This window comes from Musa acuminata, chromosome BXJ2-7 (genome assembly GCF_036884655.1).
Source record: "Musa acuminata AAA Group cultivar baxijiao chromosome BXJ2-7, Cavendish_Baxijiao_AAA, whole genome shotgun sequence".
In the NCBI taxonomy this organism is placed as follows: Eukaryota; Viridiplantae; Streptophyta; class Magnoliopsida; order Zingiberales; family Musaceae; genus Musa; species Musa acuminata.
The window spans coordinates 27,788,000-27,813,288 of NC_088344.1; the positions used below are offsets into that span (position 1 = coordinate 27,788,000).

At 38.6% G+C, this 25,289-nt stretch overlaps 2 protein-coding genes across 12 annotated transcripts; both read right to left on the reverse strand.

Annotated features, from left to right (window-relative positions):
* Positions 1-22,688, reverse strand: LOC135582600 (protein HESO1-like). Of its 11 annotated transcripts, none has more exons than XM_065117742.1 (10): positions 22,579-22,688; positions 21,394-21,422; positions 19,444-19,632; positions 16,134-16,310; positions 15,627-15,811; positions 14,230-14,325; positions 11,073-11,118; positions 1,589-1,695; positions 1,036-1,140; positions 1-954 (listed from the first exon to the last, which is right to left on the reverse strand). In XM_065117742.1, the coding sequence occupies exons 2-10, from the start codon at positions 21,410-21,412 to the stop codon at positions 322-324; spliced, it is 1,557 nt and encodes a 518-aa protein (XP_064973814.1). In that variant the 5' UTR covers positions 21,413-21,422; positions 22,579-22,688; the 3' UTR covers positions 1-321. The 11 variants fall into 11 exon arrangements, with proteins under 11 accessions (XP_064973814.1, XP_064973813.1, XP_064973815.1 ...); XM_065117741.1 differs by having other exon boundaries at positions 22,444-22,663; XM_065117743.1 differs by having other exon boundaries at positions 22,575-22,644.
* Positions 22,689-23,241: 553 nt separating this feature from the next.
* Positions 23,242-24,773, reverse strand: LOC103973536 (aquaporin PIP1-2). Its single transcript, XM_009388133.3, has 4 exons — positions 24,368-24,773; positions 23,987-24,282; positions 23,658-23,798; positions 23,242-23,554 (listed from the first exon to the last, which is right to left on the reverse strand). Exons 1-4 carry the CDS (start codon positions 24,696-24,698, stop codon positions 23,459-23,461), a joined length of 864 nt encoding a protein of 287 aa, XP_009386408.1. The 5' UTR covers positions 24,699-24,773; the 3' UTR covers positions 23,242-23,458.
* Between the last annotated feature and the right edge of the window lie 516 nt (positions 24,774-25,289).

Consider the following 25,289-nt stretch of genomic DNA (forward strand, 5'->3'; position numbering starts at 1 on the left):
TGAGAACAATGGAAGGCTGATGTTTACTATTGTTCACCACAGTGGCCAGTTGATTTGGATCACCAAACTTGTTGATGAAAAAAAACAAAAACAAAAAAAAAATGGAAACAACACAAAAAACATATAAATTACCATTTAACTGGTTGGTATAGGTCAAACCTAAGCCTCACAATAGAGCTTACAGAATAATCACTCCGGCTAACCAGCCTCCGACTGCTTCTTCTTTCTTCGTCCTTTAAAGAAAACAAGGAATACATTTGTTGGACAACAAGCGTTGATCTAGCCCATCAAGGATGAAGATGCAATTAATGGCCACGGCTCTCATTTTGATGATCCACGGCCAGGAAACAGGTAGTCTTGATCCTGTTGGTCACGCTGCTGCGAATGACGGATGTAAGGAGGACCGGGGAGGACTGGCTGATGATATGATCCATAACCTCGTTGAGAAGCAAATGGGTTTTGTTGTAGGGGAGGTGACCCATAACCAGCTCCGAGAGAAGCAACCGGACGTTGTCGGTGATGGTGGTATGGCGTGAAAGCTGGTTGAGGGGAACCAAAGATGAGACCTGGCCTGTGTATTCCATAACTAGTAGCCTGTGATTGAAGTGCAGCCAAGGGATTTGGAGTCTGATAGCGAGCATGGTCTGGTGCTCGCGTAGGTTCCAGGTACCTTGGCCTCTTCGAGGTCATAGGCTTAACTGAAGTACCAGCATCATGGAAGGGGTATCTCCTCTTATGTTGCACTACTTCTTTGTGAACACCTTCTTTCTTTGGTGCATTCAGATCATCAACTGATTTGAAAATAAGTTCCTTTAACTCCAGTGAATCAATCTGACGCATTGCAAAACGTGATAGATCACTGAGAGAACCTCGAATGCATTCATAGATCTTCTGCATCCCAGCTTCCCCGACCGATCTTGCAAAATTTTCGGACCGGTCCAGAAAATCTTCCACCTGGAAGAGAAAAAAAAAAAGAAATTTATACGTGCCCCACGTACATCAACATTGTTGAGGAATCACTTCAAAGCAACTTACGTTCATGTTGCCAACTCCAGATGCCCATTGCTTCTTACAAATCCATGATCCTTCGCAGGTACTGGCACAGAGACCATGCCCCCACAAATGCATAACTGATAACAGCTACAACAGAAGAAAAGGAAAAATAAAAATAAAATCGGCAAAGTTACCAATTAGCCAGTGCTGTCTGTATGTACTTTTCAAAACTTCCCAAAAATGTGAATGGGAAGTTTTAGCATTGACAATTGTTGTTGAACCATGTAATTTAAAGATTAGTAGCAATTGATAAATAATAGAAATCGCCCTTTCAGTGATCTAAACAATATCCAAGTAAATATTTGCTCAATTATAATGAGTAGCAAGCAAATACAAAGGAGAATAAATGTAAAGCCTCCAATTCCTACTCAAATATATGTCAATTACTTTATGCAAGCTAATCACAACTGACTATTTATTACATGGACTGGATTATATGATTTAATGTCCATTTTATAAGCTAATCAGAGCTCTTCAGTTAACAGCTGATTTAATGTCCATTTCATCTGGATACAATTGAAAGAAAAAATCTCACCTTCCTCAATAGAGACACAAATAATTCAGCTACAGATTCTCGATTTCTTATACCAAAGTTCTTGAATCCAGCAACTCTGCGCTCTATACTTAACATATCTGTCCCATCTGTAGAAAAGAAAAAGTTGAGGAATTCAAACTACAAGAAAGTCAATTAGTAGCATGTAAAATAGTCTAATTTAGCTAGCATGAAAAGAACAAAGGGCTCAAGTAACTATTGAAGCCACCAATCTTTGCAACAAAATCATCATTTTTCTCCTGCTTCTTATGCAACTTTGATACAGGAACTACGGTCCTCATACAGGTCAGACTGATAAATACCGGTCAAACAAGGACCAATATCAGACGAGATAGCTTACTATTATTAATTGGTGTTCACTCTTTTCTTTTTTGGTATCACACAATGGTGCACCGCACAGTATGCTGGTACCATACTGGTTGGTTGAGAAGATGTTGAAATTAGCATTGGACTAAGATTCTAAAACTTCGATGACAACTATATGGATGTTTTACATCACATCAACCAAGAGTGTGTTAGTCATGGAGGAAAAATTATAGACTGGTAACACCGACTGAAATAATCCATCACAATGTGCTAGATTCATTATTGCAAGTATAAGTACTTTATATGATACAGTAGCTGAACAATTGGAATCCAACCAACTTCATAAAACATTCTTCAAGATTTATCTGCAACAACCAAACCTATCCCAGCCACCTCAGCAAGACTGTCTTAATATCATCTATGGTTCCATATAGACCTTGTATACCTAATAACCATAGCTCAAGTAAATACTAGATAACTCCGCAGAATCTAATCAGTAGCTTAAAAATGGACATTGGCCTTTTAATGGCCTCGTTTTTTTTTTCCTTGTATCTGTAGAATACACATCAACAATTTGAAAAAAAGTTCTACTGACTAAAAGACTCAATCTGTTATTTAGATAGAGACATATTTAGTAAGCCTTCAGGTAAAACAAAATTAATTGGTCAGTAAATCTAGCATAGCATAAATAAAATGTGAACATTGAACTCTGACGGAAAAGAATGCTATATGTGGAGCACCATGGACAAACAAGTGGCTGTTCACTTTACTGAATAATGAGATGTTTGTATAGGCTTAACTTAGACAAATGGCTAAAGCTGTTAAATCTCGGATTTTGATGATGAAATCAATTGATGGGTTAATTGATCTAATCCATATTATTGAGTTAAGTGTGTAGGATTAACTACGATAACCAGAAAACACAAAGCAAGAATACCGGAGTCAAGATCGATGGACGTTTAAGAGTCCGAAGAATCGTCGGAGATGCTGCCGGAACCAACCGAGAAGAAATCGGGAACCTATCGGAATTTTCGAAAGTTCGGCGAAGAGATCGTCGGAGGTTCACGGAGATCACCGAGAAGGTTCGGCTACTCGTTAAAGTCATCACAAGATCGGGAGCTTGATGGGAGTCCGTCGGAAGAAGCTAGTCGGAAAGCTCGCCGAAACAAGACTCGACGTTCGCGGTTGAAAGCTTGCTTAGGATGTGTTTTTGTTATGTAGTTCACTTGTAATTAGGATTAGGATTAAGAGATAATCCTATATCCTGGTTAGGGGCCAACTGGGCCCAAAGTCAGATATGGTTTGGGCTTAAATTAAGCCAAACCAGTGAAATCGGAGTGCCAGGCGGTGGCACCGCCTGGCTGGGTGGTGGCACCGCCCAGCACCCGAGAGCTGGGCGGTGACACCTCCTTGGCTGGGCGGTTGCACCGTCCAGCACCCGAGCGCTGGGCGGTGGCACCGCTTGGCTGGGCGATGGCACCTCCAGCACCGGGAACCCTAAGAGAATTCAAATTTTGGAGCCCAAAATTTGAATCCTCTTGAGGCTTATAAATACCCCTCAAATCTCAGCTGAGGTTACAACTTTTGAGAAGCATTTTGATTGAGAGAAAAGTCTTAGAAAGTCTTAGCAAATCTTGTTTTCAATTTGCTAGAGAGTTCTCCTCCTTCTTTCTTATTGAAAATTTGTAAGAGGTTGAGCTGCTTATAAAAGGTTGTAAGAGGGGTGTTTGCCCTTCCATTTCAAGAGACTTGCTAGTGAAAGGTGGGAGCCTCATCGAAGAGGGACCTCGCAAGTGGAGTAGGTCATTTGACCGAACCACTCTAAAAATCGGCGTAATCTCTGGTTTGCATTTTATTATTGTCATTTACATTACTGCAAATCTTCTTACTGCTTTAGTTCCTTATTACCCTTGCTGCGCAACTTTAAGAATACGCTTTCAAGTTAAACTTTTCAAGTTCCGTTCTTATCGTACGAAAGATTTTGTTAAAATCGAAGTTTTAATCCGCTGCACTAATTCACCCCCCCCCCCTCTTAGTGCCGCTCCGATCCTAACAAGTGGTATCAGAGCGAGGTTATCTCTCATATTTGGTTTAATACCCAAGAGAGATGGCTTACTCCGGCATGCAAGAGGGCCACTCTATTGCACGACCACCTTTGTTTAATGGGTCGGATTACATATATTGGAAGACTCGCATGAGGATCTTCCTCATTTCTATGGACTTTGAGCTTTGGTTTATTGTTGAGAATGGATTTCAAAAATCTTCTCTTCCGATGAGCGAATGGAATGAATCGGAGAAGAAGGTTTTTACTTTAAATGCAAAGGCTATGAATACCTTGTTTTGTGCATTAAACAAAAACGAATTTAATCATGTTTCAATGTGTGATTCGGCTTTTGATATTTGGAGAACTCTTGAGGTCACTCATGAAGGCACTAGCCGAGTGAAAGAGTCCAAAATCAACATCCTTGTGCACTCTTACGAACTTTTCCGAATGAAACCAAGTGAGTCCATCGGAGACATGTACACCCGGTTTACGGATGTCATCAATGGACTCAAAGCTCTTGGTAAAGATTTTACTAACTTTGAACTAGTAACTAAAATCTTAAGATCCCTCCCTAAAAGTTGGGATCCAAAAGTTACGGCCATTCAAGAGGCCAAAGACCTTAAAGCATTCCCTCTTGAAGAACTCATTGAGTCTCTAATGACCTACGAAATGACATGTCAAGCTCATGACGAGCTCGAGAACCCCCTTCCAAAGAACAGGAAGGATATGGCACTCAAATCACAAGAAGACCACTTGAAAGGAACATCAAGTGATGAGGACAGTGACAATGACATTGCACTTTTGACTCAAAAATTTTAAAAATATTTAAGAAAGAACAAACTTAAAAATAATATAAAAAATAAATTTGAACAAAAGAAGGACCAAGTGATTTGCTATGAATGCAAAAAACCGGGACACTACAAGAACGATTGTCCTCAAGCTAAAAAGAGGACATCAAAGAAAAAGGCGCTCAAGGCAACATGGGATGATTCAAGCGCGTCCGAAGAAGAGGAGTCCAACACCGAGCAAGTTGCTCATTACGCGCTAATGGCTTTAGAAGAAGAGGTATGTGATTTATTTAATGAAGATTTATCTTTTAAAGAACTCTCTATCGCTTTTCATGAATTATTTGATGAATGTAAAACTGTTAGCAAGAAGTTAAGTATCTTAAAGAAATAGCATGCTTTGCTACAAGATAAGTTTGATAGTCTTCAAACTCCTCCATGTTCTAAGTGTGAGCATTTACAAGCAATAAAAAATGAAAATTTGCTTCTTAAGGAAACCTTAAACAAGTTTAAGGTTGGTAGCAAAGGATTAGATATGATCCTTGCACACAAGGGCCACATCGTAAATAGAAATGGAATTGGATTTGTAAAAGGATTACATCAAAATCCTACCACTTTCATAAAAGGACCTACATTACATGTTTCCTCTTATATGAAATGCAACTTCTGTTGCAAATCCGGACATATTGCCTACAAATGTCCATTTAGGAAAATTAGTTCACAAAAATTAATATGGGTTCCTAAAGGAACTATAAATGATTCAAAAATAAATAACAAGGTTAGTGGGTCAATTTTTGAGGCACCCAAAATCAAATGGGTACCTAAAAATCATCCTCTTTTGTAAACAAACCCACATGCTAGGAGCAAGAGATGGTATCTCGATAGTGGATGCTTAAGACATATGACTGGAGATCCATCTCATTTCTCTATGCTCACTAGCAAAGAAGAAGGGTACGTCACCTTCGGAGACAACAACAAAGGCAAAATCATTGGCAAGGGAACTATTGGTAACAAATTTAGTTTTTCCATTGATGATGTTTTACTAGTTGATGGATTGAAACACAATCTCTTAAGTATTAGTCAACTATGCGATAAAGGTTATATCGTTAGATTTGAATCAAATATGTGCATTATTGAAAAACCAAATCATAACATGACTATGATTGCTTTAAAACAAAATAATGTCTATACCATCAATCTTGATGAACTAGGTAATGAAATGTGTTTCTCCGTCGTAAATGATGATGCTTGGCTTTGACATAGGAGATTAGGTCATGCAAGCATGAAAACAATATCTAAAATCTCATCTCAAGAATTAGTACGAGGGATTCCGAATATGAAGTTTATTAAGGATAAGATATACGATGCATGTCAACTAGGCAAACAAATTAAAACAAGCTTCAAACCAAAAAATCAAATTAGCACCACTAGACCATTACAATTGATCCATTTGGACTTATTTGGACCAATTGATACAACAAGTCTAGGTGGAAGCAAATATGCTTTTGTGATTGTGGATGACTACTCTAGATACACTTGGACCTATTTCTTAGCTCATAAAAGTGATTGTTTCAAATGTTTCTCTAAGTTTTGTAAACTCACTCAAAACGAAAAAGGCTTCATGATTTCATCAATTCGGAGTGATCACGGTGGTGAATTCCAAAACCGTGACTTTCAAAATTTTTGCGAAGTTAATGAGTACAATCATAACTTCTCAACTCCAAGAAATCCTCAACAAAATGGAGTAGTTGAAAGAAAAAATAGAAGCCTACAAGAAATGACAAGAACTATGTTAAATGAACATAGTTTACCCAAATATTTTTGGGCCGAAGCCGTAAATACGGCTTGTTACATCATGAATAGGGTCCTAATAAGACTATCTCTATCAAAAACTCCCTATGAATTATGGAATAACAAAAAACCAAATATTTCTTATTTTAAAGTTTTTGGTTGTAAATGCTTCATTTTAAATGAAAAGGATGCCCTAGGTAAATTTGATGCTAAATCCGATGAAGGCATTTTTCTTGGTTACTCCTCCGTTTCTAAGGCCTTTCGTGTCTTCAACAAAAGGACTTTAGTAATAGAAGAGTCTATTCATGTAGTTTTTAATGAAATTTCTGATTTAAAGAAAAATGATTTTGATAATGATCTTGATTTTGATAATTTGAATTTAAACGAACCCCCTCATCAAAATAGTCATTTGAATGCATCTTCTTCCGAAATTTCTTTACCCAAAGAATGGAAGTATGTAGATGCTCATCCAAAGGAGCTAATTATAGGAGATACAACAAAAGGGGTTCAAACTCGTTCTTCTTTTAAGAATTTTTGTGCTAACGCCGCTTTCCTTTCTCAAATTGAACCTAAATGCATTGACGAAGCCTTAAAAGATGATTTTTGGGTCATTGCAATGCAAGAAGAATTGAACCAATTTGAGAGGAATGAGGTATGGAAGCTTGTTCCTAGACCAAGTGACCACTTAGTCATAGGTACTAAGTGGGTCTTTAGAAACAAGCAAGACGAAAATGGTATCGTGGTTAGAAACAAGGCTAGATTAGTGGCCAAAGGTTTCAACCAAGAAGAAGGTATCGATTATGAAGAAACTTTCGCTCCCGTGGCTCGATTAGAAGCCATAAGGATGCTCCTTGCCTATGCTAGTAGTAATAATTTTAAACTATTTCAAATGGATGTTAAAAGTGCTTTCTTGAATGGTTTTATTTCCGAAGAAGTATTTGTCGAACAACCTCCCGGATTTGAAAATTCTCTTCTTCCTAATCATGTATTCAAATTGACCAAGGCCCTCTATGGCTTAAAACAAGCTCCTAGAGCTTGGTACGAAAGGCTTAGTTCCTTTCTTATTTTAAATAATTTTACTAAAGGCAAGGTTGATACTACATTGTTTAACATTTTGAAAAGAATTTTCTTATTGTGCAAATTTATGTTGACGATATCATTTTTGGCTCTTCGGATGAATCACTATGTGAATCATTTGCCAAATCTATGAGTCATGAATTTGAAATGAGTTTAATGGGTGAATTAACTTTCTTTTTAGGATTACAAATCAAACAACTTAAGGATTGTATATTTCTTAACCAATCTAAATACACATTAGAATTGTTAAAACGATTTAACATGGATAATTCAAAAGCAATAAACACTCCTATGAGTACTGCGACTAAGTTAGATATGGATGAAAATAGTGAAAATTTCGATCAAAAAACATATAGGGGAATGATAGGTAGTCAACTCTACCTCACCGCGACTAGACCGGATATTATGTTTAGTGTAGGACTTTGTGCTAGGTTTCAATCTAATCCTAAATTATCTCATCTTAAGAGTGTTAAAAGAATATTTAGGTATCTTAAAGAAACTCCAAATTTAGGATTGTGGTATCCAAAATCTGAAAAATTCGATCTAATAGCTTATGCAGATGCCGATTTTGGCGGATGCAGGATAGATAGAAAAAGTACATCCGGAACATGCCAATTTTTAGGACACGCACTTGTTTCTTGGACTTCCAAGAAACAAAATTCAGTTGCACTATCTACGGCGGAAGCCGAATACATTGCTGCAAGTGCATGTTGTGCACAAGTTGTTTGGATGAAAAATACATTAGAAGACTATGGAATTCACTTTAAAAACATTCCCATAAAATGTGATAATACTAGTGCCATATGTCTTACTAAAAATCCAATTCAGCACTCTAGAACTAAGCACATCGACGTTAGGCATCATTTCATACGCGATCATGTCCTTAACAATGATGTTGTTCTAGAATTCATTGACACAAAGCATCAATTAGCAGATATATTTACAAAAGCTTTGAACGAAGATCAATTTGAATTCATTAGAAGGGAATTAGGTATGTTAAATTGTCCCTAAGAATAAACTTGTTTGAATGGATTTTTCATAAAGTTTTTCATTCTCTCTCCGTTCCTCGGTGACTTGTTAAATTATCTTATCCTATCTTGAGTCAAACACCGCTTCCATATGATCAAGATTAATGATTTTATGATATTTTGAATCTCGAAATTGATTTTGATGGCTTGATTATGAGTTTCAAGTTGACGAATTGAATTTGAATGGATTTGTATTCGAATTATGATCTTGACTTATTGGAGTTACTACTTAAAAATTTTTTTTTTTTTCTTATCTCAATCTCTTCTTTGTACATCTACAATTTTTGTTATTTATAAAAAGAAGAGATTTGATAATATGGATGAATGCTGAATTTTCCTTTAAGATGAACTCTGCGTAAATATTTTAGCATACTTAATTTTGAATGATAAAATCTTTGTATGATCAATGATAATATAGATGAGTGATGTATGATCAATGATAAAATCTTTGTATGATAAATTATGTGCTTCAAGTCTCATTCCCTTTTTGTTGATGACAAAGGGGGAGAAAAGTGATGACTTGTATCATTTTAATAGCATGACTTATATGAATTGCAAAAGCTTATGTGATATGAATGTCTTATATGCCTTGCAAAATCCTTGAGAATATCACAAGATTGATTGACCATATTGAAAGCATGCCTTACATCGATATCATGAAATTCATGTTGAAAATCTTTATCTCCTATCGTAGTAAAAATTGTCCCATATCATTTGACTTATGATTTTCATCGAAGTTTCGCATTTACTATTGCTTAATGAGAATAACGATAAGCTCTACGGTTAGAACTTATCGGTTTATGCTTGAATTCAATGGATGAAATTCAAGTGTTTTCATCTTCTCATAATATGGCATATAGATAGGGGGAGTTATGTTTAACTCCGTCATCAATTGATTGTCATCATCAAAAAGGGGGAGATTGTTGAATCTCGGATTTTGATGATGAAATCAATTGATGGGTTAATTGATCTAATCCATATTATTGAGTTAAGTGTGCAGGATTAACTACGATAACCAGAAAACACAAAGCAAGAATACCGGAGTCAAGATCGATGGACGTTTAAGAGTCCGAAGAATCGTCGGAGATGCTGCCGGAACCAACCGAGAAGAAATCGGGAACCTATCGGAATTTTCGGAAGTTCGCCGAAGAGATCGTCGAAGGTTCACGGAGATCACCGAGAAGGCTCGGCTACTCGTTAAAGTCATCACAAGATCGAGAGCTTGATGGGAGTCCGTCGGAAGAAGCTCGTCGGAAAGCTCGCCGAAACAAGACTCGACGTTCGCGGTTGAAAGCTTGCTTAGGATGTGTTTTTGTTATGTAGTTCACTTGTAATTAGGATTAGGATTAAGAGATAATCCTATATCCTGGTTAGGGGCCAACTGGGCCCAAAGTCAGATATGGTTTGGGCTTAAATTAAGCCAAACCAGTGAAATCGGAGTGCCAGGCGGTGACACCTCCTTGGCTGGGCGGTTGCACCGTCCAGCACCCGAGCGCTGGGCGGTGGCACCGCCTGGCTGGGCGGTGGCACCTCCAGCACCGGGAACCCTAAGAGAATTCAAATTTTGGAGCCCAAAATTTGAATCCTCTTGAGGCCTATAAATACCCCTCAAATCTCAGCTGAGGTTACAACTTTTTGAGAAGCATTTTGATTGAGAGAAAAGTCTTAGAAAGTCTTAGCAAGTCTTGTTTTCAATTTGCTAGAGAGTTCTCCTCCTTTCTTATTGAAAATTTGTAAGAGGTTGAGCTGCTTGTAAAAGGTTGTAAGAGGGGTGTTTGCCCTTCCATTTCAAGAGACTTGCTAGTGGAAGGTGGGAGCCTCATCGAAGAGGGACCTCGCAAGTGGAGTAGGTCATTTGACCGAACCACTCTAAAAATCGGCGTAATCTCTGGTTTGCATTTTATTATTGTCATTTACATTACTGCAAATCTTCTTACTGCTTTAGTTCCTTATTACCCTTGCTGCGCAACTTTAAGAATACGCTTTCAAGTTAAACTTTTCAAGTTCCGTTCTTATCGTACGAAAGATTTTGTTAAAATCGAAGTTTTAATCCGCTGCACTAATTCACCCCCCCCCCCCCCCCCTCTTAGTGCTGCTCCGATCCTAACAAAAGCCTCTTAACAAACTAATAGCTCCAGCTTCTTTATGTATCATAGACTATAATTTCAAAGACCACAAAACCAAACTACTTTCAGTGGTAGTTTGTCTTGGTATAATTTCACATTGATGTTTGTATATTATCTTTCCAGTTTAACTACCTCATTATCCAGAAATTCTCACAATAAACCTTGTAAGTATACATGCAAATAGTAGGACTAGGTAAAGTGAAATCAATAATGGATAACAAAGAAAACTGTCTCCACATAGCACCACAATAATCTCCAAGCTGTGAGAAGAATTCCTAAGCTTTCAGAACAAATCTAAAGGACCGATACCTTTTAACAATGCACAGAAAGGAGGAAGTATAGGAGGATTCCGGGTCTGTGCTGCAGAAATAATACATTATGAAAATTGTGTTAGTTTGCAGCAAACAACTCTACATAAGATTACAGCCTGAGCATAACAAGGAATTCAATAGAGTACACAACATGCAGGCACAAACAAGGATACAAAATGGTGATGATTGCCTCACCAACATTTCAGATCTGAACCACACTGCTTATCATGCCAATGGCCAACGAACACAGCAATGGGTTAAAATTAAATTAAAAAGTAAAAAATAGTTGTGAACCATTTGATATAGGCATGAGAAGCAATGCTAGAGAAATGCATTTTTTTTTCCTAAAGAAACTCAATAACTAAGGTTGGGCAGTAACAGAAAAAACAACATGAAAATCACATTCTTGTACATTTCATTTATGTTTCACTAAGATATGTAGACTTGTTAAACATAAAGTTGGAATCCATCAATATATCCACAATGTGGTAATGAATGATCACCTTAGTCATATTTTAAAAAAAAAACATATCGTTTAGCCAAATCCTCACTAAATCAAATAGATCATCATGTTCATCATGCTCTCCCTTTGTCACAATCCATGTCTTTCTGTCTTCCTTGCACAAATGCATCCGAAGCAGCATTTGAGTTGGGTAGAATCAGAATATAAATCATCAAATAACAAGTTCTTTAGTATGTTAGAAGTTTCTTCCTTGGTGTAAATAAGGCACAAGGTATCAGCTGCACTATATTAGATACATATTATTAACTTATAAGCATTAGTGACAAAACTAGATAATGTGAAAAACAGTGATAAGAGACTCGTTCTGACCTCTATGTAATTCCAATCAGTTTTTCTAACAGTAGTGATGCCTGTTTTTGTCACCTATCTTGTGATCCTGTGTTACATTCCCTCGTTAAAAAGCACATATACGAACACCTTTCTTGTCATGCAATTACTTCAACACAGATTATCCCTATAAACTTGACCTCAATTCAACTAAGTTGATTCATTTTGTCCCCTTCTAGCCAACACTAATTAAACTTGGGCAATGCCACATATACGGACAAGAAAACAGAAACATAATGACAACTTAGCAATGGTATGGCCTAATTCATTTGGTAAATTCAGTCAGGGGATTTTTCGTTAATTAAACCAGTGGTGCAGGACTACTGTCTGCCACTGAAAGAAATAAAGCATCGGCTATTATATTGCTGAAAGCAAGGTTCATAATTTCGTATCGTACCTGTGCTTTGAGATTTTCTCGGTACAGTATGGTAGAGACATACCAAGCAATACACTAGGGTGTACCGCTCGATACGTGTGTATATATATATATATATAATATTGAAAAAAAAAAAGGAGGCATACGTTGCCTCGACGATGTCGCCTCCTTTTCTTCTCGTCGCGTCATCTACGACGTCCGACGAAGGCGCCGAAGGCCATAGATGACTCCGACCTTCGACGAGGAAGCCGAGCCACCGCCCTTTCGTTACCTTCTAGATCGAGATCGTTGTGAGAGGACGGCATCGGATCGGAAAGCATCGAGGTTCTCCCGATTTTCCCTCTTCTTCTCCTTCTTCTTTGAGCGTCTTCTCCCTCGACGTTTCTTCTTCCCTCGACGCACCTAGGCCGTAGCCAAGCTAATACGAGCGGTATTATTCGAAATTAAAACCCTTAGCCGAAAGTATCAAAATAGAAAATAGTAAAGACTGCTACCAAAGCAATTGTGAGATGCTGGAGGTGAAGCTTGGGGAGGTTACAGAAGACCTTTCCCGCTATCATTTGACTGATATATTACTTCGATGAAAATCTAACTTTGTAAAATGATATTCCTGAAAAAGAATGAAGGTTGTTTAACTTGGCCTACAAATTCCAAGAAACTTAAAATGATAGTGTCTTCATGACTTCCGACTGTAACATACTCAGAAAAAGAATGGACGAAAACAATGTGACACTAACAAATTCATTAGGTATATAATAGTTTTTCAAATGGATCTTAAACAATAATCAGATTTGATATTTGACATTATGTGTCTTGTGGTCCTTATAATAATAGAAACAACATACATGTTGCATCTAGTTGAGTTCAACAACATTAACAACAAAGTCATAACGTCCCAACAGAGTCATAACATCTCAACTATTTGGGATGACTACATGGAACTTTTGATGTCATTAAGATATGTAGAAAGTTGTATTCTTAATTATCATTTCTTGTAAAGTTTTTTTAGGTCTCACTCTACCGCTCCTGGCACTTTAGTAATCGTTTCATATTTTTGACTATAGTATCTTCATATCTTTTTAGCACATGTTCATACCAATTTAAACGATTCTTCCTCTTTTTTTTCTTTTATCAGAATACATCTAATCGTTTATGAATGAAAATATTTTCTATCTTTCCTAGTGCCCATACATCCACATCAATATTCTCAATTCAACATCACAAACTTTTTATATATGTTGTTCTTTGACTATCCAAAACTCAGATTTATAAAGCATCACAAATCCAATTATGATCTTCTAAAATTTTTTTTAATCATGTCAAATCCAACAAAATACTAAAAATCATGATTCGCATTACCGGTCCATACCGGTGTACCAAGCAGCTGTTGGTACGGTATGTACCAAACTATACTAAGTTGTACCGAGCAAACCAACACATGATACATTGGGATATCTCGACGTATCGCCCGTGCCGGTCCTCTATCGAACTGGTATGTACCGCTCATGCTGAACGGTATGTTTCGATACATCAAATCTTGCTAAAAATCATATGATACATGTTAAAGCCTATCATTATTTACATGAAACAATGCACTCTACCATAAGAAATGAACCTTTTTTCTTCACTTAGGTGACTGCAAATATATGAGTTACAGAATGAGAGAAAGGGGAGGAAGAGAAGTAGATAAAGAAGGGGTCACTGTGTGGGACCACAAGCCTCAAACTGCACGAAGAGTACCAAAATATGTTTGCATAACCTAGAACTAAAATTGCTGTCATCATAGCTGAATAACCTTAGAGTTCACCTCAAAACTTGATGTTTGAATACGATGGAGGAGCCAAGTATTAGCATCGCATCAACTATGATGTCAATTTATATAGCATAAAAATAACAATCATATGAAACCATGACATTATGCACATTCACCTGTAAATGAAAAGCAACTAATGCTATGATGGATAAAGAGTTCATAGTGCGGTCTTTTGAGCTATTAATGTCATGTGCTTTTGCCCAAGCCTTCATCTGCAAGAGAGCATATATCAGCTACATAGTCAACAATATATTTAAGTGTGTCTTGTCTAAAAATTCTACACAACTACTATGAAATCAAAACCAGTGATTTAAAAAGCGCTAGGCGCCAAAAGGCGCCAAGGTCCACAAACGCCTAAGGCGCTAGGCGCTCGCCCGAGCGAAGCGAGACGCTAAATTATAAAAATATATAATATAATTATAAAAATATATAATATAATTATTTAAAATTATCTAAATTATAAAAATATATAATATAATTATAACAATAATTTCAAATAAATAAAAATTAACAATATTAAAATCAAAATAATATATTATTAATCTATTAACAGAAAATTAATCATTTCAAAATTCAAATAAACTTAATATTAAGAGTATACTGAGCCTGATGGAGAAATGAGGAAGCAGCGGCGAGCGGCGGCAGCGGCAGCAGCGGCGAGCGGCGGCAGCAGCGGCGGCGAGCGGCGGCAGCGGCAGCGGGAAAGGGAAAGGGAGCGAAAGGGGCGAGCAGCGGGAGGCCTCGAGGGAGGCGCGAGCAACGGGAAGGCTCGCGGGAGGGCTCGAGGGAGGCGCGAGCAGCGGGAAGGCTCGCGGGAGGGCTCGCAGGAGACGCGAGCAGCGAGAGGTCTCGCGGGAGGCGCGAGCAGCGGGAGGGCTCGCGGGAGGGCTCGCAGGAGGCGCGAGCAGCGAGAGGGCTCGCGGGAGGCGCGAGCAGCGGGAAGGCTTGCGGGAGGGCTCGCGGGAGGCGCGAGCAGCGACAGCGGCGAGCAACGGCAGCGGCGAGTAGCGGCAGCGAGCGACGAGATCGGGATCGGGATCGAGAGCGGCAGCGGCAACAGGTTAGTGTTGGGTTAGGGTTAGGGTTGGGGTTATATCAGTTCAGTTGGTTCGATTGAACCAACTAACAACCGAACCAGGACCGAACCAGACCTAAAATTCTGGTTCGGTCGCCTTGGTTTACCCAGGCGCTCGCCCGAAGCGCCCAGCGCCTGGGCTCGGGCGAGCGCCCAGGCGGCGCCTGTTTGAAGCGCGCCGCCTGGGACATTAGCGAGGCGCTCGAGCCTCGCCTCGCCTCGCCTTGCTCGAGCGCCTTTTGCAATCACTGATCAAAACAACTTCATACCCTTCTCTCAAAAGCCAAAACACATGGTGAGAGAAGTATAGCAAGAAGCACAATTAAGAAATTTATTGATGTTAGCTAAATAATCAAGAACATATCCAACACAATCAATGAAACCTAAAATCAAGAATTCTAACATAATCACTAATGAAGGACAAATAGAAAATGTTACCAGATAACACAATATCCGAAACCTTTCATCAATTGAAGAGACAAATCTAAAAATCAAGGATCTTGAAATACCATCCTTGTTTTCAACTGAAATATCACATTCAACTCCAGTTCTACAGTCTACAACCTTCAAAACTGGAACTCTAGCTCCCATAATTGGCAAGACTCCAGTGATATGTCCTTTCCCTATACATTTAGAAGGACGAGTTAGAGACTATTTTGATGCATAATGTACAAGAACAATGGGTGGTGACAATTTGATTTCCTATATATTACATATGAACATCATAAAGCACAATAATTAAAATGAATTCACATTGGCCCCAAATCTACTCCAAACAATTCCTATCCAAGGTAGCATCAAATAAAATGGAACATAATAAGAAATTTTACCAACATTTCATCCATAACATTTCTTTGTGTTTTGGTAGATTAAGAGAATTCTAAACAAAGAAAACAAGTATACCAAAGCCACAACATATAGAAACAGATAAAAACTGAAGCCTACTTTGATGACCATACAAGACTTTGGAAAGCTTCCCAAGAACAGAAATCTTCTCCTTACGAGGGAAGTTATTCATGTTATTACTGAAGTTAACAGACAGATCCAGATCACTGCTAGAGGTAAATAAGTCCATAACAAAAGATCCAAATGCCTCAACAGTTGGGAAGCCACCATTATTACCTGAATAAAAGCATCAAAAGCAAGAAAACCGAGAACCATGTCAATTCAGTACAAAATACTGAACTTCAATATGAGAAAAGATGAGAAAAAGAAATAACTTGCAATATGGCAGTTCCTTGGAAGATGAAACTTACACATATAGACAAAAAAAGAAAAAAAAACATACATGTTTTGAAGCATTTGTACTGTATGCATGCAACTCAAAGTTAAATCTGTAAAAGAACTGTGATTGAAATGCATGCCCCATGCAATGACAACCAGTAGATCAAGCCCTTCTAATAAGCAAGACAACAATGTGCTTTATAACAGATACTCAGAGATACATGGTAGCATCATCTAACATCTAATACATCCAACTTCCATGCAAATCCATAATATATCAAGCACCTTCTGATAACAAATATGACCGTCTATTGATATTTTTTCCTACAGCAAAATCAACCAATTAAAATCAAATTCATGACCATAAGTATGTTTAATTTTTTTGCTTCAACTTTTTCATCCAATATATTATATCAAGCTAGCCTATTCTCTGTGCAGTTCAGGCATACTCAACATGTATACAAAATTTAGTGAAGTGTTGCTTTTGTCTTCCTCTTGTGGTACCTGAACCTGAAACAACATCCCACTGCCTTTATCATGGCGTCATCCTACAAGTTGTTCAGCCCTTAAATCTGGTTAGCCTTGCTACAAAGCATTTGTTTAATTTGATTTAAATAGGTACAATTGATCAACTGCTGCCAGTTTAAAATCTAACTCAATCATCAGGATGGGTTAACTTATTGGATGATTGTCCACATGGCCCGCTTCTCAAAAAGGTAAGTTAACAGTTCCTATTGTTTAAAAAGGGCTGCTACCTATGCTTAAAAGCTCAGTCAATACTGATTCCAAACTCCGGCCAAACCGGCACAATACGCCCCTAGACCCCCTATTGAATCATACATTTTATATTTTCTTTTATTTTGCCTCAATAATGAATCAAAACACATTTTAAGTCCTATAAGGCATCATATATCAGAAACACATACCTAAGAAACTTGTGAAAATGTATGAAGTTAGCACATGATACATAAGACATGTATTAATCATACATCACACATACAAGTCAAGTTGTAAATTCAGGAATTTAGTCACTATATAAGATAACTTATTAGTAAGGCAGCTGTCCAACCAGTTGCCCACTTTTTATTGTAATTCCTTAAGTCCTGGCGATAGGGAGACTTCAACCATGAGGAGCTCCGACCCGACTCGACCATGGAAAACAAAAATCATTATCATTATTTTCGACCACATACAAACCAAAATCAGATGGAGAAATCTCATCCTGAAATTGTTGCTCCAACATCTAATGGATCAACTTCATGTAATGAGCAGCCATTCCCTTGTCGCATTATATAAAGAAGATTGACTCGGTGGCACCTATTGAGAATTAACTGTTAAACACCCAACCATGTCCTCACATTTGAATTATGACCCTTGTTATACCAAGAAGCCTCATTCTCATCCTTGATCTACTTCAAAATGAACCATGATGCATATGATGGATCTCCTAACTTGTGGAAGAGATCTCCAGCCTTGTGGAAGAGTTCATTGGTTATTTACTATTGTAACTGATTTAATATTTGAGCTTATTCCTCAATCTATCCATCTTTAGGCAACACAACCGCAGATGTGCATTATAATGGATCCAAATAAACTTCTTCAAGCATTTATGAAAACAATTACGAACTTCTTTGTGGGTCAAAGGAAAATGTTGCCCAATTACACCAGCAACTGTTGAATAATATGATTTCTAATATAATTAGCATAACATATATGCTGCTTCAAAATGAATCTCTCATGACTCTACTGCAGAATATAAAATTTTCCTGATGAATTGTGGAAAACAGTTCTCCAAATTAGCATCAACTGTTGTCCTGTTCGTGAATACTACACCAAGTTTACAAATATTGATTCTTTCTACATGGTCATTTCATTTGGTAAAGAGTTAATTTTTGCTACTGAAATCTTGTTAATGGAGTAATTCATTATATATACATGAATATGTATATATAAATGTATACGTATACATGTATATATGTGTATGCATATGTATATGTACATACACACACACACACACACAAGACACACATATATGTATGTATGTAATATTTTTTTAACTATGGTTCGGGATGACTCCTCGTGAAGATGTCTTCATGTATTGACCACCACTCGCCACCCGCTTCAATATGCCTCCTCTCCCTCCTCCCTTTCCTTGTTCAACTTCATTCTTGTTCCTCCTCTTCTTCCTTCTTCCTCTTCCATCTTCCTCCCCTCCTCTCCCTCACCTAATGGTATCATTGTACGTTCTAGCAGACCAATACACACTACATCAGAACAGCTTGGACTTGTCCAACCATGGATCAGCACAGGTCTAGTAACCAAAACTGCGAACCTTATCAAGTAAAAATATTCTAGATTACTTAGAATCATGCTTGATAGTGTTTGGTTATTGTAGTAGTTCAATATCACCCTACACTATCTAAATTGATCCTTAGCCCCCTAAAATTAGCAACAATATTCTCTTTAATTGTTCTGGTATAAATTTGGACAAAATTACATCACCATGACAAGGTTGCTTAACAGTACAAATACATGCTCAGTAACGTTCAATATACTTCCTTACATCAATAGAAGATGCTAAGGATTGTTTAACATGTTGACATAGGACAGAACTGATGGTGAACCAGTATACCAGCGAGTCCTGGACCAGTACAATAAGCCAACATAAGTTTGCAAGACACCACAACAAATATATATTTGGCATGATAAATCTCTCGTATTTTGTACAATACTAATAAAAGAAATAATTAAATCTAGTTGGAATCTTATTGTTACAGAACCAGGTCTAAAGATATATGAAATTAAGAAACAAACAAGTGTTTCGATGTTAAGCATATTTCAAAGAATGATACTTCAATTTAGCATTTAACATTGATTAACTCATTGAGGCAAAATGAAGTTTTGTACAGCAATCTTTGAACAAATGGAACTCAAGAAAACTACTGATTAATTAAAAAATGCAAGATATATCCAGATATGACTTGTACGAGAAAAAGAGAAAAACATGAGAAATAAAGGACCACAAGAGTACCAAATCTATCAACTGCCATAGAATTAAACTCTTCAATTAAGAGCCTTCGTTGCTCATAATCAATTGGCCTTGGTTGCAACATTGCATGAATATCAAGAAGCAATGAGTCAAGAGTGGAAAAGACTTGAGGACCAAACAAGATCTTTTCCGACTCCCTTAATTCTGCTTTTGCTGCATGCTTAAGCAAAGCTGAAGAGGGAACAAGATTAAGGTATTAACATAATATCCAAGGCACCACATCCAATATCTGAAATCAAACAAAACAATTGGCAATAGATTCTAAAGGCACATCAGTACAGACTACAAATGCTTTAATTTCCAACTGAATTTTGGTGCAACAACTTGTTTTTCTTCCAATAACTTATAATTCCTAAAAGAATATAGAAATCTTGCAAAATATAGAAATATATTTTATACACATTTTAAAGTGTTGCCTTCCAAAAACTGTAGTTATTAAAAAGTTATTGTAACATAAAAAGATCTGGCAATCGATTAATATTCACCGAGAAAATTATAATTGGTCCAGCAACGGATATTTAACAATATAAATTGGATAATCTAAGGTATCATCGCCAAATGACATGTTTCCTCGTCAAACCTCTTCCAAGGTTGCACCATTAGCATGGTAAGATAGTTCAGAAGTATTCATTAGTATTCATAAATGATCTTACACCATTAGTATGGTAAGACACTTCAGAAGTATTTGTTTTGCTTTGAAAAGCATCATTTAATCGGGAAGTGAATTGGATTCTGCACCTTGAGAACAAAAGATATAATGGACCCACTGAATTAATTATGCAAATAATTCATGAATGAATAGGATTATTTTAACTGTAAGCAACTCCAAGTGTTAAATAGCATCAAACAGCTACATAATACCAATTATCAAGTGTAGAGCAAGACAACTATGTAGGACCCAAGTACATTCACCAAATCACAACTATCATCAGTCTCAATGGCTCGTTTTAAACAAAGCATGGTACCATCGTAAAACACATATACGGGATTATATATTCAATTTTCAAGGATTTATTATTGAATTTATGGCAACAAAAGCCAATTTCATGTTTCCACTTCTGGTGTGAAAGGCACCATTATAATCAGACCATTGCTCAATTAATAAGCAAGATCCCAAGGAAATGGAACGAATTCCAAACTCTGAACTCCCTATCACCGTTTATATTTTTAACTTCCGCTCTGTGTTCTTGTATTACTTACACCTACAACCTAAATTTACTGCATATGTTCTCTGATGCAAATTGATTTACAACTTTCATAGAAATCTACTACCTAAATTCCGCAATCTAAATTTTTACCTGTTCTTTTCTATCTTCAACCCGAAAGAATCAAATTTTAATTATTCAGGCCAATAAAAATTTTCAGCTAACAAAAATTCCAACAGTAAGCTACAACATTATCTTACATGCCATAAAACAGCATACAAAGCTACTATTACAACAGCCCAACAGCCCTTTTTTAAAGCTCAACAACAGAACCCTACATGGTCCGATATCTGATCAGTCAAAAGCCACCCATACAGAAGTCAATACCTGCTAAATAGAGCCCTTAGGTAATCCTGCTTACTTCGATTTTCTCCCTCTTTTATTCTTTAACAGACATGAAACTCTGGTAAATTCTACAAGCGTGTGCTAACAAATGAGATCATCTTTGGTTCAATTTATATTGTTTACCAATTATGTGACAAAAAGAAAGGAGCGGATTCTCGCATTTCAACTCCAAAGATCTGAATAGATTTGTACAGTCATAACACACATGTTCATCCTGTCTGGAAGCTTTCATCCGTGCCTACACTGAAGGTCTCATCGACTTGCAACCAGGATATTGTAAAAGCACCAGTTGAAGTGGGACAAGCAACAATGTACGAGAAACAGAATGACCTATCTCAAAATAATTGACAACACAGGAGCATATAAGTCAGAAATGCAGTACCTGAGGCATCCAAGCTCATGTCGCATAACCTGCAAATAAGATAGAATCTAGCATCATGCATGTAGAAAGCAAAGGCATCTAATAAAAGCATTACTGGAAGGCTTGTTCGTTCAGCTTATGAACACTCCATTCCTCAAGAGGAAAGGTTCCCATTCTTTATTGTGTCAAAAAAGACCACTAGTTCCTTTGATACAAAGTTACATGCTAATTGCTTGCATGCCAAATAATTTCAAGCGTAGAAAAATAGACACACTAAGTCTCAAAATCTCATCAATTTAATTATGCAGCATTAAAATATCAACAATACATGAAATGCTCTAATTTAAAGAAGTGTAAACCGAAAATCCAAGTGGATGTCTAAGAAGCATAAATTCATGTGATTGGTTTCTGCAATTGGTCCATGGTTTAATTATTTTTTTTATTTACTTCTTCCGTTAAGTATTACACGACAGGCGTACTAGACGTGTGCCGCAGCCGAGCCACAAAATGTCTCTTAGAGACTTTTCCTCATTTTATTACGTCTACTAAAACATCTATAAATTTTTTTAGGCTTTGCAGACTTTGAAGTACCACCATGAACTGACTGAAGAAGAAAAATAAACATTAATCATGCATCCACCTCATATGCACGCAAATCGAGGTTTTAAGCGCTGTATCAGCAGCTAAACAAGAAACAGAACAAGACGTAGAAGGAATCGAACGCATCAGAGTCTAATTCTTGAACGAAACGATAGAAACAAGCAAGAGGCTCCACAAGAAATAAATCATAGATTCAGATTCAAACAACTAAGAGATTGGAAAAGGGAAAAAGAGACAAGAATCATATTAAAGATCAAAAATCGCCACAGCTAAACAAGAAAGGAGAAGTCGAAGTAGAGGTTCTTGGTACAAGGAAATAAAAGAACTCCAAGAATCACATAGAGAAATCCAATACACCACATCTAAGCGAGAAAGGAGAACTCGGAGTTGAAATTCCTGGTAAAAGGTAAGAAAAGAGCACGATCCTGCATCTTGAACGACACACGACGGGAATAGGTCAACGTCAAGAACCTCCACGAGCGCGGGTTCAAGAACCTGGATCCAAGTGCCGGAGATATAACAAAGGGAGACCCCCGACGGAGACGAGGGAAGGGAAGGCGGGAAGCGAGAACAAGAAATCTAAGGAGAGGGCTGTAAAGAACCAGCCTGCCTCCTCACGAGCGATGAAGAACGATGAGACGCGCACGGGCTGCTCCGAGGCAGAAGAGGAGAGGGGGAAGACGACTCGGTCGATCGTTTAGAGACGGAAAGGAGATAAACCAAGAGCAGGGCTGAGGTTGTGGTTCGACTATGGTCCGGTCTGACTTGGGTGCGAATTTGGTCGTGCACCAGAGTCGGTTCGGGCCGGTTACGGCGTCTAATCTCCAGTGCGAATCAAAAGCAGGTTGGCCCAAACCCGACGGGGCAGTCAGCTGAACCGGGTTCGTAGTCAACGGGGTTACGGGCTAGGCTGTTGCTAGTCCGGCTCAAGCTGCGGGTCACGGCCTAGATTCGGTTCATCAAGCCATCGGCTTTTTTTTAATTTAAATAAAAAGAAAATTATTCATTAAGTGCTAAAACTAAATATCTAATCAGAGGAAGCAAAAAGAGATAGGGGATGGAATAATACGCCAAGAGTGGGTCAGTCTTCTGGTTCTGTCCGGTTAGCTAACTCGTCAAGGCATTGGCTTCATTGTTTTGTTATATATGGTCAGAGGTGGTGAGATAGTAAACAATTGCTGGTGTGATCATCAAACTTTGAAGCACCATCTCATCCACAGCAACTTGCATTTATTCATGCTAGAAGTAGTCAAAGAAAATGCTAGAAAATAAACTTCAAACACAGGTAGCAACATAGCATTATTAAATATACATATTAGGCAACAATTTTGCTGCAATACAGAGAACCACCATATAGCAACATAGCGACATTAAATACACACACTAGGCAACAATTGTGGTGCAATACAGAGAAGCATAACGGAGGAAAGCCACAGACAAGATAGATAAAGGAGACACGACAGAGACCAAGAAATTTTAAGAAAGCTCATGGCCTGCTCTTGAATGGGATTGCCCTGATAACTATCTGTTGGTACATAGCAGCAAGAGCAGCTCCAATGAATGGTCCAACCCAGAAAATCCACTGAGGAGAGAGAAAAGGAATTGCTTGGTGTTCATCATCCTGTCAAAAGCTACGATAGGAGAAAAAAAAAAAAGATCACTCGATCACTTCCTTGTAGACTTACATGATCATTCCATGCATGGCTCTTGTCATAAACAATTGCAGCTCCAAGGCTTCTGGCAGGATTGATGCCAGTGCCGGTGATGGGGATGGTGGCCAGGTGAACAAGGAACACTGCAAATCCAATAGGCAAGGGAGCAAGAACCTGCAAGAAACTCCACAAGATATAAGCCCCACAGTGGACAGAAACAAGGAGCTATGGTGGATCATGCAAGTCGATCAAAATATTTATGCATGTTAGGTCATTTGGCTGCTCACAAGTGCTCATTAATCTAAGTAGCATATGAAATGCAACAAGCAAATAGATATTGCTAAAACAGGAAGGAAACTCACAGGCACATGAGAGTCCCTAGCACTCCTCTTGGCATCAGTGGCAGAGAAGACTGTGTAAACCAGGATGAAGGTGCCAACAATCTCAGCACCCAAGCCACCACCCTTGGTGTAACCAGGGGCCACAACATTCGCTCCACCTCCATTGTTCTCATAGAGCCCCTTCTTAAACCCTTTCACCACGCCCGCACCGCATATGGCACCTAGACACTGCATCACCATGTAGAACAGAGCCCTGGTCAGGGACAGCTTCCTGGCCAGGAGCAGCCCAAAGGTCACAGCCGGGTTGATGTGGCCACCTGAAAACCCAGAGCATAACTCAGTCGAAGATATTGCCGTGATCACAAGTGAGGAAGGAAACAAGCAGAGGATGTGTTTGTTCACCTGAGATCCCAGCGGTGCAGTAGACCAAGATAAAGATCATGCCACCAAAGGCCCAGGCAATCCCCTGGATGCCCACGGTGGAGCACTTGGTGTTGGACTTGACCACACCCATGACGGTGAGGATGCTGATGTAGAGGAAGAGGAAGGTGGCCATGAATTCTGCTATGCCAGCCCTGTAGAAGGACCATGAGCTGAGCTCCGCTGGCTCAAACAGTGGAGCTGGTGGTGGCTCCTGGTAGTCCCTGTCCTGACTCTGGGCAGCTGTCCCTATTGCCTGCCTCTCCGAGAACTTGTTTGCTCCCACCCTCACATCCTCCTCTCTCCCCTCCATCTTACCCCGAGGACACTGTTCTCCGGACTCTAGAACTATATGACGAGCACAGGAAAGAAACGTTGTGTGGCCTGACCAGCAATCAAGACTAAGCTGGGGCTTTTATAGAAGTGCTGACATCTCTCTGCGTACAATAACTAATGGGATAAGGTTGGTGCGCTAATCAGTTCGTCACATTGAGCCGACCGCTTACTAAAGTATAGCGGTCTCTCAAATAATGAGTGGCAAATGTCTACATCAGTACACGTTAGGTAACTCCTTGCCAATTCTTACAGCCGCTCCTGTTTTCCTGGCCACATATTAAGGAGAGGAGGATTTGGATGAGACTAAGCACTAACAATATGTTAATATGGTTTGCGCTTAATTAATTAGACTGTGCACTTAATTCCAACCGCCCAACGTCGATGGGGACCCGCTCACCTGCCTCCGGCGAGACACCAACCGGGGACGGACGCGGCCCCGACTGGCGGTCACAACCGGAAGCCACCGTTCACCAGTCATCAACCGACGCATGGCCGACCGAAGCCGCCAGCCACGTCTTATCCCTTCGACGATAGTAAATCCACGCGGCGGTAGCGTCTTTGAGTGGGA

Coding starts and splice junctions, on each gene's coding strand:
- LOC135582600 (XM_065117740.1), bottom strand. CDS start 21,484: ATGCTTTTATTAGATGCCTTTGCTTTCTACATGCATGATGCTAGATTC. Junction 15,812..16,133: donor AGTCTTGTATGGTCATCAAA/GTAGGCTTCAGT, acceptor CTAAATGTATAG/GGAAAGGACATATCACTGGA. Junction 1,696..11,072: donor TTTCTGTGCATTGTTAAAAG/GTATCGGTCCTT, acceptor TCTTTTCTACAG/ATGGGACAGATATGTTAAGT.
- LOC103973536 (XM_009388133.3), bottom strand. CDS start 24,698: ATGGAGGGGAGAGAGGAGGATGTGAGGGTGGGAGCAAACAAGTTCTCG. Junction 23,799..23,986: donor CTAGGGACTCTCATGTGCCT/GTGAGTTTCCTT, acceptor AGTTTCTTGCAG/GTTCTTGCTCCCTTGCCTAT. Junction 23,555..23,657: donor GCCATGCATGGAATGATCAT/GTAAGTCTACAA, acceptor CTCTCTCCTCAG/TGGATTTTCTGGGTTGGACC.